Source organism: Colobus angolensis, unplaced genomic scaffold (assembly GCF_000951035.1).
Source record: "Colobus angolensis palliatus isolate OR3802 unplaced genomic scaffold, Cang.pa_1.0 Scaffold1, whole genome shotgun sequence".
Classification (NCBI taxonomy): Eukaryota; Metazoa; Chordata; class Mammalia; order Primates; family Cercopithecidae; genus Colobus; species Colobus angolensis.
Window position 1 is genome coordinate 12700613 of NW_012110918.1, and position 16334 is coordinate 12716946.

Here is a 16334-nt window from a genome sequence, read left to right on the forward strand (position 1 = left end):
GGCCGAGGCAGGTGGATCGCCTGAGGTCAGGAGTTCGAGACCAGCCTGGCCAACATGGTGAAACCCCGTCTCTACTAAAAATATAAAAATTAGCTAAGCTGTGGTGGTGCACGCCTATAATTCCAGCTACTTGGGAGGCTGAGGCAGGGGAATTGCTTGAACCTGGGAGGTGGAGGTTGCAGTGAGCTGAGATCACACCACTGTCTCCAGCCTGGGTGACAGAGCAAGACTCTGTCTCAAAAAAAAAAAAAAAAAGAAAGAAAGAAAGAAAGAAAACTTCATTGAGCTAAGGCTTCTGGTCCATCAGATTGTCAAAAATCCAGAAGTTTAACAAAGTACACTGTTAAGGACAATACAGGAACTTGATCTGTCCTGCATTGCTGGGAGGGAGTGCAAATTTACCTTTGATCCGCAATCCACCTGTAGAATCTACTCTGAAAGTAAACTTACACAAATATGAAACAGCATACGCGCAAGCTTTTATTTGTAGCGGCACTATGTAAATTTGCAAGACTGGAAACCATGCAGATGTCCATGAGAGGGGGAATGGCTGAGTAAACTGGTACATCCGGGCTGGTACTACAGCCCAGCTGACTCTGTGGCGTTAAGAAAAATGAGGAAAACGACAATATTTTCTATGGCGTGATCTGTCGCCAGAGATGATGTATATTGGCTGCTACCGTTAGCAAAAAGCAGCACTGAAACAATAAAACCAAAACTGATAAAAATGACAGCATAAACGGTGGAGAATCTGGTGGAAGCCCTAGAGGGGGTTCCACCAATAGAAAAATAAGGTGACAATAATCATAGTAAAAAGTACCTGTGGCAATAGGAATTTGCCAGGTTTCCTGTTCTGGAACCCAGCACTAGACCCGGAAAGGCATGTTTGGCTGGGTGGGACTCAAGCTACTTATAACTGGAGGCCCTGCTATAGCCTGCGTGAAGGATTTCTGGTACCCCGCCCCTCTCCAAAAAGATGTCTCTTTGGGAACTCTAGAACTGGAATGGTCCATCAGCACTGTCCTTTTGGCAGGCAAGGCAGGCCTTTGTACCCCACCAGTGACTTGGTTTGGAGGTGGGCTGCCCCCAGAACAGGATGTAATCTTGGGCAAGGCAGCTGCTATCAGGCTGGGCACAACCTCCCCCTCCAGGCTGTGAGGAGGGAAGAAAGGAAGCAACTTCTACCTGCTTTAAAGTAGGAAACCTCCTCATCTGCCTCCTCTCCTGCACTGAGAAGTACAGACTGGACATGGATACTCCCACATAGGATACTGGGGCCTAATGGGTGACTGTGGGCCTCCACCAGGCCCAGGTGACCCTGCAGATGTGATTCAGAGGCAGCTTCTCGCTGCTGTTCTTCAGCAGCCTAATTCCATGTGGACCATGCTGTTGCCTTCAGAAGTCATGGTCTGCCTGGACCTAGCCAGGCGTTACTGTTGAAGCCTTGTCATGTGCTCTTCCTTCCAGGCCCAGAGAGCTGCCCCGTAGGTCAACTTGGGCTTTGTATCAGGCTCTAAGTACAGGCAGGTCCTTAGGATAAATTAGAATAAAACAATCTCAGAGTGATCTAGTCTTAGTATAATTATTTACGTTTTCAAATTAAAAAAAAAAAAAAGGGAAAACCAGTAACAAATCAGCCACGGCAGAGAGGGGTACTGGGAGTTGATATAAAATTTGTCCTCAGTTGTAGGTTTACTCGTAAAGCAGCTTAGATTGCGTGTTTTCTTCAGGGTCATTGGAAAAGGTGGTTACTGTCAGTCCAGGAAGTGGGGAGCCAGCTAATTGTATCCAGATGGAGGTACAATGGACACTTTGAGGGAAGGAGGCCCTGAAAAGTCTCTAGCAAGCAGCCTTTGGTAAACAGAACTGCAGATACTGATGAGTGACAGGCCACTGCTATTCGTGTCATGTAGGCAGGCCAGCCTGGGGCAGAGTTCTCAGCAGAGTGATGGAGGGAAGGCAGGGGAGAGATGCAAAGACTTTGAGACTAGTTCCCATCACTGGAAAGAAGCTCTGGCCACCTGAATGTTTTAGGTTCTCTCAGCCCCCGCACCCGGAGAGAGTTCCACTGGGATTGGCTTCTGTAGGCCTCTGTGGTTCTAGGTTCTTGGTGGCAGTGACATACATACTGGTGATTCTCTGACGTGGCTGCCAGGTGGACATCTTCCCCTCGGTGTCTGCGCTCTTTCTCCTACCCTGCTGTTTCTTTCTGCCCTCCTTTATGCTTTTTTAGCTTAGATTTGGTTCATTCACTGAACTGAATCTCTGTGAGCTGATGAGAGCAATCTCAGAGGAGGTGGCAGAAATGGTGTCTACCGAGGCCAGCACTTATGGGGAATAGATAAGAGCCACCCAACACCATAGCAAACCAGCAGTGTTTCCATGAAGTGTCCACGGCCAGGGGTGGGGCCTGGGCAGTAGACACCTACCACCGAGGAAGAGGAGGATGCCGAGCACCTCAGACACTGGCTTCCGAGTGCCCACCAAGCCCTGTCCTGGACCTCATAGGAAACTCAGGTGGAACAGGTGCCTCCCCAACACCCATGCTCCCTTTTATCACAGATCCCCAATGAAATGCAGTTACCTTCTCCTCCAGATGGTCATTTGTTCAGGGGATGCTGGGCTAATTTTTGTATTTTTAGTAGAGACAGAGTTTCGCCACATTGGCCAGGCTGGTGTTGAACTCCTGACCTCGTGAACAAAGAATTCTTAAATCATAACATGGTTAAATGCTTTTGACAAAACACATTAAAACAATTTCAAGAAGGAGAAAAGCATTCACCACAAAAGAAAAATACTCCTATTTGGATCCAACAACAGACACAGAGAGTGAATGGTCAGCAAAGAAGCAAAAGGGTGGAACAGAGAGGGGCTCCTGAAAAACCCCCGGCAGGCAAGAGGCGATGGCGGGAAGTTAACCTCGTGATGGTGAGTGTGAGGCATGGAAATGCCACTGCTCCACTTTTTCTCATGTAGTGTGTTGATTGAGCTTTATTCCAGCAAACAAAAGCTATTTCTGAGAACCTGCATAGGTTCTGTCTTTCGCATACCCTCCCCAACTCAGTTTGCTCAAGAACTGTGAATTGTTCTGCCAGTGGGGTGATCAGAAATGGGACCTGCATGGTGTGAAGGACCAGTTATCCCCATCATTGGATGTTCACTCACAAAGACGGAACAGTCCCCTCCGGGGTCACAGGCACTGTTCTGTAAGGTCACTTTGGCGTTTGACTGAACGCTTTCTGGTGACATTCTCTTTCCCTGCACATGGGCTTTTCTCCCCTACTGAAAGGTAAGGACCAGGTGGGGTGTTTTATTTCTTCTGTCTACAGTGTCTAGCGTAGTTCTAATTAAATATAATTAGGCAAGTACTCAAATAAGTCTTGCCTAATTATATTTAAAGTAAGTATTCTGCTTAAGTGAGAGAAATTCTTGGCAGATCTTACCTCTAGTACCTTTGTTTAGTGCTGGGATGAAAGGTGAGCCTCTGAATTAGACTTTTTGCTAAAAGAGCGCTCCTGGCTGGGCACAGTGGCTCACACCTGTAATCCCAGCACTTTGGGAGGCCGAGGCAGGTGGATCGCCTGAGGTCAGGAGTTCGAGACCAGCCTGGCCAACATGGTGAAACCCCGTCTCTACTAAAAATATAAAAATTAGCTGGGTGTGGTGGCGCATGCCTGTAATCCCAGCTACTAGGAAGGCTGAGGCAGGAGAATCACTTGAACCCAGAAGGTGAAGCGTTCAAGCAGTGACCAGGCGCCAGAGCGAGACTCTGTCTCAAAAAAGAAAAGAAAAGAACGCTTTTCTTTAGCTGAGTGTGGTGGTACACACCTGTAGTCCCAGTTACTCAGGCTGAGGCAGGAGGATTTTGTGGGCCTGGGAGGTCAAGGCTGCAGTGAGTCATAATGGCACCACTACACTCCAGCCTGGGTGACAGAATGAGACCTTGTCTCTTAAAAAAAAAAAAAAAAAAGAAGAATGCTCCCCTACAGCTTGCTTCCCTACAATTACAGAAGCTTCCAGAAATCCTCATAAGGCAGAATAAGAGTGTAGTTATTGGCTGGGCAAGGTGACTCACGCCTGTAATCCCAACAACACTTTGGGAGGCCAAGGCGGGTGGATCGCCTGAGGTCAGGAGTTTGAGACCAGCCTGGCCAACATGGCGAAACCCCGTCTGTACTAGAAATACAAAATTAGCTGGGCGTAGTGGTACGTGCCTGTGATCCCAGCTACTGGGGAGGCTGAGGCAGGAGAACTGCCTGAATCCGGGAGGTGGAGATTGCAGTGAGCTGAGATCACACCATTGCACTCCAGCCTGGGGGACAAGAGCGAGACTTTGGCTCAAAAAAAAAAAAAAAAATGCAGTGGCTCATGCCTGTAATCCGGCTGAGGCAGGTGGATCATCTGAAGTCAGGAGTTCAAGACCAGCCTGACCAACATGGAGAAACCCCATCTCTACTAAAAGTACAAAAATTAGCCAGGTGTGGTGGCACATGCCTGTAATCCCTGGCAACAGAGTGAGACTCCATCTCAAACAAACAAAAAAATATTTGGATCAGGAGAGGGTCTCAGAGTCCCATAACAGCTGGAACCTCACCAGCAAGCAGAAGCCAGAGGGGTCAGGGACTTTGTCCTCCGAGAAAACGGTTTTGATTCCTGTGAAGTAATATACACATTGCAAGAACTGGGCAAGTACGTATAGAATGTACGCCTGCATCTATGTTTATAAGGGCAAATTAGGCCTAGAGAAGTCTGGAAAGAACAAGGGTGTGGGGCAGGGGTGGGGACAGCGTCAGGCACGGCCACTGTGCATCCCATGGGCGCAGTCTACATGTCGTAGAGCCGGAGCTGCTCCTGCACGTCGCCGTCGGACATCTCGCCAAACGTCTCCTTGTTGTCTTTCATGAGCTTGAAGATGGCAGCCAGCTGTTCCTTCTGAACTCTGTCGAGAAGAAAGGACAAAGAGGAAGAAGGTGCTCCTAGCCCACTGGGGAGAGAGACAGCCTGTGTGCAGCCGGCGGAATTGGGATTCTCCTCTCTCCTGTGTGGCTGTGGTTGCTTTTCAGAACAAGACGAAAACGAAAATAAATAAAACCCGCTTAGAACATAAGAGCTGGTTGGGTCTGACACACGCAACTTTTGAGGGCTCTAAAAGCTGGAATGCGAAATCTCAGGTTTGCCAGGGAGGTGTGGGGACCCCAGGTATCACTTAGGTGCTCTGTGCCTCAGTTTCCCTTTGGGCCTCATTTGATTGTTGACTGCACATCCCACAGTGACGTAATGAGGAAGAAGATAGGCTCCATGAAGCGGCTTGAGGTAGTACTATGAAGAAGTAGGTTAGAAACAGCCTTCTTTGAGAGGAATGAGCCGAAAGTGGAGAAAGAAAAAACATCAGCTGGGAAGTCGGGGAGCATACAGATGTGTGCAAGACGGTGCTTGGCAAAGGAGTGAGGAGGGCAGCCTGTGGGGTTCCACTGCCCAGAGAAAGGGGGGTGCCTTTTCCTAATCTGCACAAGGACACCCTATGGCAGGCGGCGGCCCTGCCCCTTTTACCAAGGGATGGGTGTGGAGGAAGACTGGCCTAAATGTTTGCTCCACACGGGTTCTGTGCTGGGAGCAATGTCTTGTTATCTTTATGAGGCTCAGCTACACCATCTGACCAGCACAGGACAACTCCCGCAGCACAAACAGCTCAGGTGGGGCGAGGCGGCTGCCGAACCCAGGGAGCTGTATGTTTGTTGTTTGTTCTGCTCTGGTGCCCTGTGCTCCTCAGCCCAGCTGGGCACTGCGTGTTGGCTGCATCTCACTCTCCTGGTTTCTGCAGTTCCTGCCCACCACACTACACCATGGGTTCAGTGCCTTCAGAGAACGTAAACCACACTGCAGCATCGGACCTCTCAGCCCCACCCTGCAGCTGGGTCAGCTGTAAGCACGTTACAGGCTCTGCCACTGCAGGACCTCAGCATAGCCCTGGGCCACTGGCATCCCCAGCGCTGCCTGGAGGGGTGGTCTCCATATTCGCTCCCACACTTTTCCTACCATATTCCTTCTGCTTCACCATTCCCTCCTCTCCCCACCCCGCATCTTCCATCCCGCAAAGTTTTCTGTCTAGAGCAGCATCTAGCAGTTGAAATACTGAAGCCCCACTTCTCAGCCTCCCTTGTCCTCTGGGAAAGTCGTGCCTACAGTTGGTTCCCCTGTCTGAGAAGCAGCAGCCTATGATGTGTGCGTTGTGCCTCCTGTAAGAAGGAAGAGGGTCAGGTGCAGTGGCTCATGCCTGTAATCCTAGCACTTCAGAAGGCCAAGATGGGAAGATCACTTGAGCCCAGGAGTTTGAGACCAGCCTGGGCAACACAGTCAGACCCTGTCTCTATAAAACAATTAGCCAGGCGTGGTGGTGAGCACCTGTAGTCCCAGCTACCTGGGAGGCTGAGACGGGAGGATCACTTAAGCCCAGGAGGTCAAGACTACAGTGAGCTCTGTGCACCACTGCATTCCAGCTTGGGCGACAGACGGAGGCCCTGTCTCAAGAAAAGAAGAAAGAGGAGTTCCTGTGAACAGAAAGGGTGCGCTGAGCTCTGTGGACAATCCACATGTCCCTGAGTGAACACAGATCATGTCATGTGGTTTAGACAGCTGTGGTGACTGCGTATTTTTAGCAGGGTGGATGTATGGCTTTGTACTCTGCTGCAGAGTAAGGAGGCATCAAAATGAAAGAGAGGTCAAACTTTAATAGGTTCAAAAGGGATTTTTTTTTTTTTTTTTAAACAAAGCAAACTGAAAAAACACACAGTAATTGAGATCATCTACTCAAAGTTTATTGGAGTGAACAAAGGCTGAATACAGAGATCCAAGCCATCAGGAGTACATGAGGTGTGGTGCCTATAAGCCATGGTGGGGAATTTTCCAGACAAACCTAGATAGCTCTACTAGGAGGGAGTCAACGACCTACTGTATCAATTAGATCCCAGCCTGGACAAGGGCATGACTGTTGCTGTCTGGGGACACAGAAGTACATCCATTCACCCCGTGGCTCTGTGTTGAAGGCAATGACTGTGTGGCTGTTGCCATGTGGCCTGTTCTCCCCTAAGCCCTGAACCAAAGGTTTCAGGCCCAGATGGAGAAAGCCACCGGGAATGCATGCCATAGGGGCTGATGCTGGACACTCCCCAGCCTTCCATTAAATGAAAACATTTTCTACAAACTTACTGCTTTAAAAAAATATTTTAACCAACAAACCTAAGAACTGCAAATGAGTTTGGTATAGTATAAATACTGTCAAATATAAAATTCCAAGAAACGAATCTGAGACTGATCTGATGATCTGAAGTTCCAACTAATCTATCAACCTTTCTAAGAAAAGGCATAGTCAAGAAATCTTTTTAAAGCAACATTATTGCTTCTGCTATAGCAGAGTGGAGATTTGGCTGAGCTGGTAAGAACGTCAGTGAAAAGGTGTCTTAGCAATAAATGGGCTGAATCCAAGATTTCTGTAGATGAAAAGTAAGGGGAATGGTCAAGTCAATTCCTGGTGCTGGTTCTTTGCTGCCCTCTAATCAATATGGCATCTCACCCCCGACAACCAAGCTAGCCAGAGAGAGAGGTGGGGTTCCCAGGGGAAGGGGGCGGCTGACCACTCTGACAGAGCTGGTGAGCACAGGTGAGCTCTACCTCATTTGTCTCTCATTCCTCAGTCTTTTGTGGTTTGGCTTCAGTGAGGACAAAATGGGAGCACTGGAGTGAAAGTGAACTCTGCTTTTTAAATGTTTGTTTTATCTAAGGTGTGCAGGGTGTGTGGATAGCAAGTTTGAGTGGTAAGAAAAACCCCAGTCCAGGGTCTGAGCTCAAACTCTTAAAACACTTCAGCTTAACAAAGTGACCCACAGAAATGGACATGAACATCTCTATACAGGGCAGGGCCAAAGGTGTTCCCAGGATCCTGCTAGCCAAGGACAAGTCCTGATTGAGGGTCTAGAGCTCAGCAGATTTATGAAGGCAGCATGCACCCTGGAGCCTGCCCAGACTCCTCTCTGGGGTTTCCATTTTATCTCTCAAGCTTTTAAGATGCCAAAAGGAAAAGCCTTTAGGAGGACGCTAAGGATAACTTCGTTATTCTTCAGTTCTGTAAAGAGAAATGGGGAGAAAAAGATAATTTATTTTACTCATTCCATCCTGCACCATGGGCGAGGAAAGGGGGAAATGGGGACGAGGAAGGAGAATGTTTGGAATTGCAGAAGCTGCGCTAGACTCTGGTTTCTCAAACCACTGCTGATTTGCTTCTCATCGCTTGCGGCAAGAGAGTCTGTGCTGCAAAGCTGGCCAGAGCTTGCAGAGCTCCCCTTGATCCCGCACAGAACCTTGCAGCCCACAGACCCTGTTCAGCCTCTGCAGGGTACTTAAGGAAGGAACTGGAGCAGTTGAGTTGCCAAGGGCCTTTCTGATCTTGGGTTGTGTGGCTGTGCTGACAATATTCCTATCACCCTAGATAATTTCCCATTCCCGCTGGCTGAGTTTTGTCCCCCCGGGGGATATTGGCACCCTAGGATGCACGCTTCCAGATGGAGCCAACAGTGTGCCCATCTTTTATGAACCAAGACACATCGCCAGCCCTGAGACCACTGAGAAAGCAGCAGGTCTGATCTTGTCCCTCTGGCGCCCTCTCCTGGTGGTCATAGTCAGCCCGCATTTCCAGCCTGAGCTGGAAATTCACACTGGCCGGTCTATTGTTTCTGTCGTTTCTTGCATACATCACATAGAAGAACCAGAACTACCCCACAGCTGTGGTTCCTTGGCCTCCTCCTCTCCTTCCCTGTTTTATCACACTATCACCTTCCTCTAGAGTCATGTCCATTTCCAGAGGAGTCAAAACAGCCCTGCAGACCTCAAATGGAGGGGTGGGTCCTGATCTATCCGAGTCAGTCCAGTCTACAGCCTGGGTTCCTTTTCCCTCTGAGACCAGAAGGTGGGAAGAAGTGATGGAGAGGAGCTGACAGCCGTGCCTTTTCTTTCTCCTGCCAAGCTGCGAAGCCAGCCAAGCCCTGCCAGCTTCCCTAGCTCTGGGGGAGGAGGAGGAGGAGGCCTCTTGCTCAGGGGAGCTGTCACCAGTCTGCAAGCCCACTGTCCTTGCCACACTGTGAAACTGGAGGTGGCACCTCCCACAGCAGCTTCAGCAGAACCCAGGGACGCCACCAGAGGCATGAAGTGTGTGAACCTCCGGCCCGAGGGGAGAGCTGAGGAGGCGGGCAGACACGGCAAGAGGGATCTTAAGCAGCAGCCGCCTCTGGATTTACAGACCTGACTGCTTTCTGGCCCCAGGCGGAAGGAATTTGATCTGTGAGTAGTTCAAGGATGCGACTGCCCACTTCAGCACGTCGCGGAACTAATTTGGGACCTCCTGCTTCCAGTCCCACTTCCTAATTGTCATGAGAGCCTGTGAATTGAGGCTCCTGGGGAATGTTGGAACCGGCAACCACTAAAGCTTCAGGTTCTAGATGCGATCTGTTGGCTGAGTCAGTAAATTTAAACTCAGGGGACATGCAGCTTTTAGCTGCAACTCGATTGTGGACCCTAAGAGCTGGGAAAGGCATCAGAGGCACGGAGGGCCTCTGGGAGGGCAGAACCTGACAGGTGGAGAGACAGCACCCTGCTAGCTGGCCTGTGGTTTTAGTGGTTTGATAATAACAGGCATGTTATTTTTCATACTGATGACTCTAGGGCGGTTCCCTGGACTCGGCTGGGACCGGAACTGTCTCACAGCTGCCAGCGCTCCCCACCCCCATGAGAACCACCATGCTGAAGATGAAAAGCCAAAGCCAAACTAACCAGCCTCTGCAACCCCAAGCATCACCGTGTGAGGACAGCGTGGTGTGGAGCCGTGGGGACCCCACGCAGTGCTGTGAGGGGTGACCACATGCAGGGGGCAGAGGTGTGGGGGAGCAAGCAGATGCCACCAGCATGCCTGGGAGCCACAGGGAGCATGCGGGCTGGGCAGTGATGGGAATGAACGTGAACTCCAGTCATGCCCCAAGAAGTCCTCCGGCCCCTCCTTCTCAATTCAGGGCACAAAGTGGAAACTGCAGCGCGCAGAGGAGTCAAGGAGTCTTCCCTTGTCCCAGGAGCAGCACCTCAGGCACAGTCTTGATCCCATGGAACAGCCAAGTGTGGGCTGGTGGTCTAGAGACCTCCGAAGATTCAGTGGGGAGGTATGGGCAGCAAAGGGTCTACTCTCTGAAAATAAGGGGAAGGGATTTTCCCTCCCCACTGCCAAGATCCCAGCTCTGGACGTGGGTGGTAGTGGCAGTTTCACCCCTAGCCTGAGGCCTGGTCTTGTTCTAAGAGGCCCTCCAGATCCATCTGCCTGAGCAGCCTCTGTCCCCAGGGACCTTCAAGGGCTGGCAGTTGTGTCCAGCCCCCTCTAGCCTCTGTCCAGGGACTGCAACCTTTTTCTGCAAAGAGCCAGATACTATTTAGATTTGGGGGAGTGTGTGGTCTCTGCTGCAGTGACTCACCTCGGCCACTGTGGCACAAAGGGGCACAGACCACAGGAAAATGGGTGTTGCTGTTCCTGCCACGCTGGGTTGACACAGGCAGGTGGGGGATCAGATGTGGCCCGGCTGTCGTCTGCTAATCCTTGCCCTGATCATAAGAACCTGCCTGTCTCACAGCTTGGGAGCATGGACCGCTGTCAGGGTATCTGCTGTGCACTGTGCAGAAGCTGCCTCACCTTCTCAGGGTGAGACCCAAGGCTGCAGGGTGATGACATCCACATTCCCAAAGCCTGAGGTCCTAGGGTGACAGTTCTCCCAGCCTTGCAAGAGGGCACTAGCACCCCAACCCACCGGCCCATTAGGCCGCCTCTAGGAACTCAGGGACTTAACTCCCCTCCAGGAACCTCTGCCCCCAGACGGGGCCTTTTCTGCCAGTGATTCCTCGTGCTTGAGAAGAATGAGAAGGGCTCAGGTGGGAAATGTATTAATCGGTTATGAAGGCGATGGAGGAGGGGAGGTTGAGGCCGCGTCAGTTGTGTTGGGGGCACGTTAGCACGCAGTAGGAGGGGAGCGCCACTAGTCTAAGAAACCAGTGTCCTTACCAAAAGGATTTGCAAGAATATTTGTGGCTCAGGACCTAAGGAACTTGCTACAGGGAAGTGAGGTCAGAGGTCAGCTCAATCCTGAAATATAAATGCAGCAAACCTGGTCATGCCAACAGGCAGCATCCTCAGCACCTGAGGACTTGGGGCTCCTGCCAGGGCTCTTCCTCCTGGCTGTGCTTACACTGCCCGCCCACCACCCAGCCCGGGTGAAGAGCCTTCCTGCTGAGGGTCGAGAGAGCTGATGCCAGCACCGGGAGGGGAGACAGGGCCTGTCACCAGCAGAGCAGCTCTGAGGTTGGAGGGCTGCCTGGTGGGTGGCCTTGCACGCAGTCATGAAAGGGCGGTTGAGTTCTGATTCCAAAATCATAAACCTCCCCCTCCGCTCAGACCCTAGACTGCTGGCTTCTGCTGACAGGTAGGGGGTGACTCCCATGAGCTGCTCTGGGTCACCAGGCTTGGAAAGTGGCACAGCTACCACCTAGGCCTCCAGGCCACGCTGCAGAAGGGCAGCAATGTGGGTGAGCACCAGGAGCCTGCTGGGCCTGGTGCAAACAACTGTCCCTCTGCAAATGACTGTCCATCTGCCGAGGCCTCCCCAGCTGTCCCACTGCACCCAGCGCACCCCTTCCCCACCCGGCAGGATGGAGTGGAGGGAAAATGTGGAGGGGAGCCCAGTGGGTGTGCAGGGGGTGTCCAGATGGGAAGGGGGAGCCAGTTCCAACAACGAGAAGCCACAGCTGCACCGCCCGGAGCTACAAGGCGCTGCTGCAGGCGCCAGCCTGGGAGGCCGCTGAAGGATGGGCACCAAGAATCCGCTATGTCCCGAAGGAGAAATCAAGAAATCAGCTCTGCTGGGGACTCCGCGTGTGAGTGACAGCCAGGTCTGCTCCAGGCGCTTTCCTGGCATCTGATTTCTTTAGATGGGAGCAGTGGGGTGTGGAGGGGGTGGGGGGTTCAGTAAATGGGCTCTGTGTCCCCCATCACCAGTGACCTTCTCCTGGTCAGTGCCAGGGAGGGGTTCCAGGGGCGCACGAGCCTGGCTGACCAGGGCAGGAAAGAACTAAACTGGGAAGGTGGGGCAGTGGTTGGGCAGAGTTTGTAGGAGCCCCACCTCCTTTCTGCGCCCTTCTGCCAAGAGGCAGAACATGAAGGGCACAGAGGGGCAGCCCCCTCCCCTAAGAGCCCACCAGGCACCAGCAAAGGGGCTGCAGCCTACCTCTGCTCCTCCTCCAGCTCCTCTTTGGTCATCATCTTCTTGTACTGGTTTCCCCTCAGCTTCCCGGGGCTGTATTTGAAGGAGAAGCCTTCTCCTGCGGAGAGGGGACCCAGTCAGTGCCAGGGAGTGCTGTAGAGGCTGGGCCCCCACAAACCCTGGCCCCCTTTCCCTAGGTTTAAAAAGGAAGACCTCAGGCAGAGGCCGCATCCGGCTGTCAGAGACATCTCATCTTCTCACCCCAGCGCCTATACCCCCTCTCATTCCATAGCTTTCCCTTAAATCCTGCAACGAGACAGCCAGAGAGAAAGCAGTCCCGCTCCTAGTCCATGGCTGTCTCCAGACGCCGCGTCCGTCCCGGCATCTGCAGTTGCTCTGCCTGCCCTGGCCCTGCCCAGCAGGTCCTCTCGGCTACTGAGCTCAGAGGTAAGAGCTCCGGCAAGCAGAGCACAGCTCATCTCGGAACACGCCCCGCGCCTGCCTGCGTGTGGGGAGGCTTGTGTCGTCCCCCCAACCCCTGTGGCTACTGGAAATCAGAAAACACGCATCCAGGCAGCCCACAGCGGCCAGGCCAGGGATGCGGGATTTGCCACGGCGGGTTTGACTTGTGTACTGCTGAAGAGGCAGAGCCTGATTGGCCAGTCCCCGAGGGCAGACACCCCATCGCTGCCTGCAAAAGAGACAGATCTGGAGGCCTGAAGAGGGCACATGGATGGGTAGGTGGTGGGCACAGAGGAAGCCAGGACCTGTGGCCTGGAGTGGACACAGGCTCTGGGCGCATTAGCCATGGTGAGGAGAGAAAAGCTGACCTCCCAGAGGGAAAAGCCTCGTGGGGGAGCAACCTCTTGGTTCCTGAAACCAGTAAGTATTGGGCAGAGCTGGCTGGCCTCTTCTCGACCTCCACCAACTAAAGGACCCAGTGAGGGAGGTGTAGAGAGATCCTCGGCTGCTATTCTGGAAGTGCTGCCCTCTCTGTCCCTCCATATCCTGTCCAACAGCCCGAAAAGCCAGGCCCCTCCCCTCTAGCTTGCAGCCCTCATGTTACCAGATAGGCTGATGCAGACCGACAGGGAGGCGGGGGGCTCTCACAGTGAGAGGAAGAAGGTTCTAGATGTGAATTCAGAACCCAAACATCTGGCTGGGTGCACTGGCTCACGCCTGTAATCCCAGCACTTTGGGAGGCCGAGGCAGGTGGATCACTTGAGGCCAGGAATTCAAGACCAGCCTGGGCAACATGGTGAAACCCTGCCTCTTTTAAAAATACAAAAATTAGCCGGGCGTGGTGGCGCACGCCTGTAATCCCAGCCACTCAGGAGGCTGAGGCAGGAGAACAGCTTGAACCTGGGAGGCGGAGGTTGCAGTGAGCCAAGATCGTGCCATTGCATTTCAGCTTGGGCAACAGAGTGAGACTCCAGTATCCCCCCAACACCCCTCCCAAAAAGAAAACATACAAAGTCCTGCCAGCTTGGCCCCAGTCTTAGGTTTCAATTTATGGGGCAAGTCTGATTAGTTTTGTTTTATGAGCCAGACAGAACAAACGGCTTGAAAAGGATTTCACTCAATCACATGCAGTGCACCAGGCAGCACATCCAGTTTTCCTAGGCCAGGAGGGTTCAATGTGACAGCCTCCGAGGGACGGGGGACGTTTCTTCCTCCAGTCTCCTGTGAAGCCACCAGTCGCTCAGGGAAGTCATTTTAGCGACACTAATCAATTAGCCTCTGAGGCTGCCTCGTACTGCAGAGGGGCTGGGGGCTGCTCACGCAGTCTTCCAACAGCTGGAGCCATAAACCTTTCCTTTCCCTGCCTTGCTAGAGATGGCAGGAGGCTAAGGTGGCAGGAGGCGCCGGGGGTGGGGGATGTGCAGGCGCAGTGGCGCAGATAAGGAGGGAGGCTGGTGACAGCCCTGGGGGGCTGGGCCCTCTGGCAGCTACGCCAGGGAGAGGGATCTGCGAGCCTCCCTCCCGTGTCCCCAAGTCACTAACAGGATCCCTGCATCCCTTCAGCTGCCTCGGGCCACGTGGCAGGGACAGATGCCAGGGCCACGGCTGCAGTGAGTCCCCCGTCCTCAAAAGCAAGGAGCAAGGGTCCTTCCTGGTAAGGGACTAATGTCCCCACCTGCAGTCCACCGCCTGCACCCAAGCTTCAGTCTCCCCTCCTGCTCCAGGCTGTGCTGATGGAAACCAAGGCACGGCCTCAGGGGAAGCTCTGCACCCCAGCCCAGCCTGCGCGCAGGAGCTGGTTCCTGCATTCCTGAAACTCTCTCTTTCCACTGCTCCTGCCAGCAGCCGACTTAAGGTCACAGCAACAGTCTTGCTTTTTTAAAATTATGAAATATTTCAAACATACAAAAATGCAGAAAGCACTAATCCTCCCTGTGCTTGCCATACAGAGGCAACAAACGCTGACATCCTGCATGTTTGCCTCCGCTTTCTCTTTTACAGAAATAAGCGGACGGACCCAGCAGAAGCCACTCCGCGTTTTGTTCCGCCTCTGTCTGTCCTGGCCGGGTCAGTTCTGGCAGTGTCTCCCCTGTTCTCGGCCACTCCCTTTCTCCTCTCAGTCTCAGTCTCATGGCTGGGGCCTGTGGCTAGTTAGCCAGAGCTGCTCAGAAAGCAGGCGTGTCCCCTCCCGGGGCCTTCATTACGAAGAAGGCACGGGGGAGGCCGTGTGAGTGGCTTTCGTCTCAGTAAAACAGGTCAGAGATGTTTGGAGAGAATCGTGAAATGTACAGTGTGGTCACAAGAGGGGAGTCAGGAGGCAGCGTGGGACAGAGCCGGGCAGGGCGCATAGTGTGTTCTCAAGAGGGGCCCCTGGGATGGGAAAGCCAAACCCCAAAGTCCAAGGGGGCGTGAGGGAGGGCTACCGGCCGGCCAGGGCAGGACATCCATGGTGCGACTCCACCTCTCAGTGCCCCACTCAGGCCACTGTCCCACCCCATCCCTCCCCCTGGCACTTGAACCCCAGCTCCTGGGATCCCCAGCAGGGTACAGGTCACCCCCGACACGGTCAGGCCCCCTCATGAGCACAGAGGTCCCACTCACCGTCGTCCTCCACAGGCCCTGCCGATGATGGCCCCGTCTCACCGTCCAAGTCCTGCTCCTCTTTCTGCAAGACAAGGACAGGGTCAGTGCCCTTGGCACAGACTGGGTGACGGGAAATGGTGGGGGAGGGGGCAGAAGGTAGGGGAGACAGAGGAAGGCCTCCAAGGGCCAGCCTGTCCATGCCTGCAGCAGTGCCTGCCCTGTGGTCATGGTCAACCAGCAGGCGGGGGCTGTGCACAAATGATGGACCAAGGTGACTCGGCTCACAAATACTGAGCTGAGGCATGTTCTTGACTGTGACCCCAAGTCCTCGGCCTTGGCCTTTCCCAGGTGGGTGCCTGTTGAGGCATCTGCGAGCCATTTGGAGACATGGGTCCGGGACTCCCACTGTGTCGCTGCGGTGAGTAGACAAAGGGTGCAAGAGAAAAGCTGGCTGGGGTATCTGGGACCAGGGCCAGGCAGCATGGCCATCACAACCTCTGGCTTTGCTTCCTTCTATGTTGTTTTCCATCCCCAACTCTCTCAGTGTCCATGTTCCCAAAACTGGAGCCCCACCTCTTCAGCCAGTTCTCTCCCACACAGAGACACAATAAACAGATGATCGGAGGAATGGCCCGGGATGGCCTTGGTGGAAGGAAGAAGTGACTTCAGCTTGCAGGAATGTCAGAGCATGAGAGCGACGTGCCGTGCCCATGGGCTCTGTGGGATTGAAGGTCGTGGGGAGGGGACACGGGGCCCCAGGAACTTCAACTTGGAAGCCCAGTGGGTAGATGTGGAAATGAATGAGTAGCCCCGGCTGATCCATGGAGCCCAGCCAGCGCCGGCAGCTCACGGGGAGGCTCCTGACAAAACAGTGAGCGGTGCTGGGAGGCGAAGTTTTTACAAGCCCCATGGCAGGTCGGAAGTGGCAAACCCAGAGAGGCCTTGAGCTCCTCTGAGTGACTTTTTGTTTGTTTTTTGTTTTTTTCTGAGTTTTTTTTTGAGACAGAG

At 53.2% G+C, this 16334-nt stretch overlaps 1 protein-coding gene and 1 long non-coding RNA gene across 2 annotated transcripts in view; one reads left to right on the plus strand and one right to left on the minus strand.

The window, feature by feature from the left end:
- LOC105518335 overlaps positions 1 to 1566 on the plus strand; it is a 2227-nt gene extending 661 nt beyond the window's left edge. Inside the window, exon 2 of the long non-coding RNA XR_001002809.1 lies at positions 287 to 1566. This is a non-coding gene — a long non-coding RNA (uncharacterized LOC105518335). The remainder of the gene's footprint in view (positions 1 to 286) is intronic.
- Positions 1567 to 4703: 3137 nt separating this feature from the next.
- On the minus strand, positions 4704 to 15881 carry MXRA7 (matrix-remodelling associated 7). Its single transcript, XM_011951395.1, is given in 5 exon segments — positions 4704 to 4939; positions 12306 to 12399; positions 15345 to 15468; positions 15470 to 15525; positions 15528 to 15881. Coding segments are annotated over 5 exon segments (717 nt in total). The 5' UTR covers positions 15856 to 15881; the 3' UTR covers positions 4704 to 4824.
- Between the last annotated feature and the right edge of the window lie 453 nt (positions 15882 to 16334).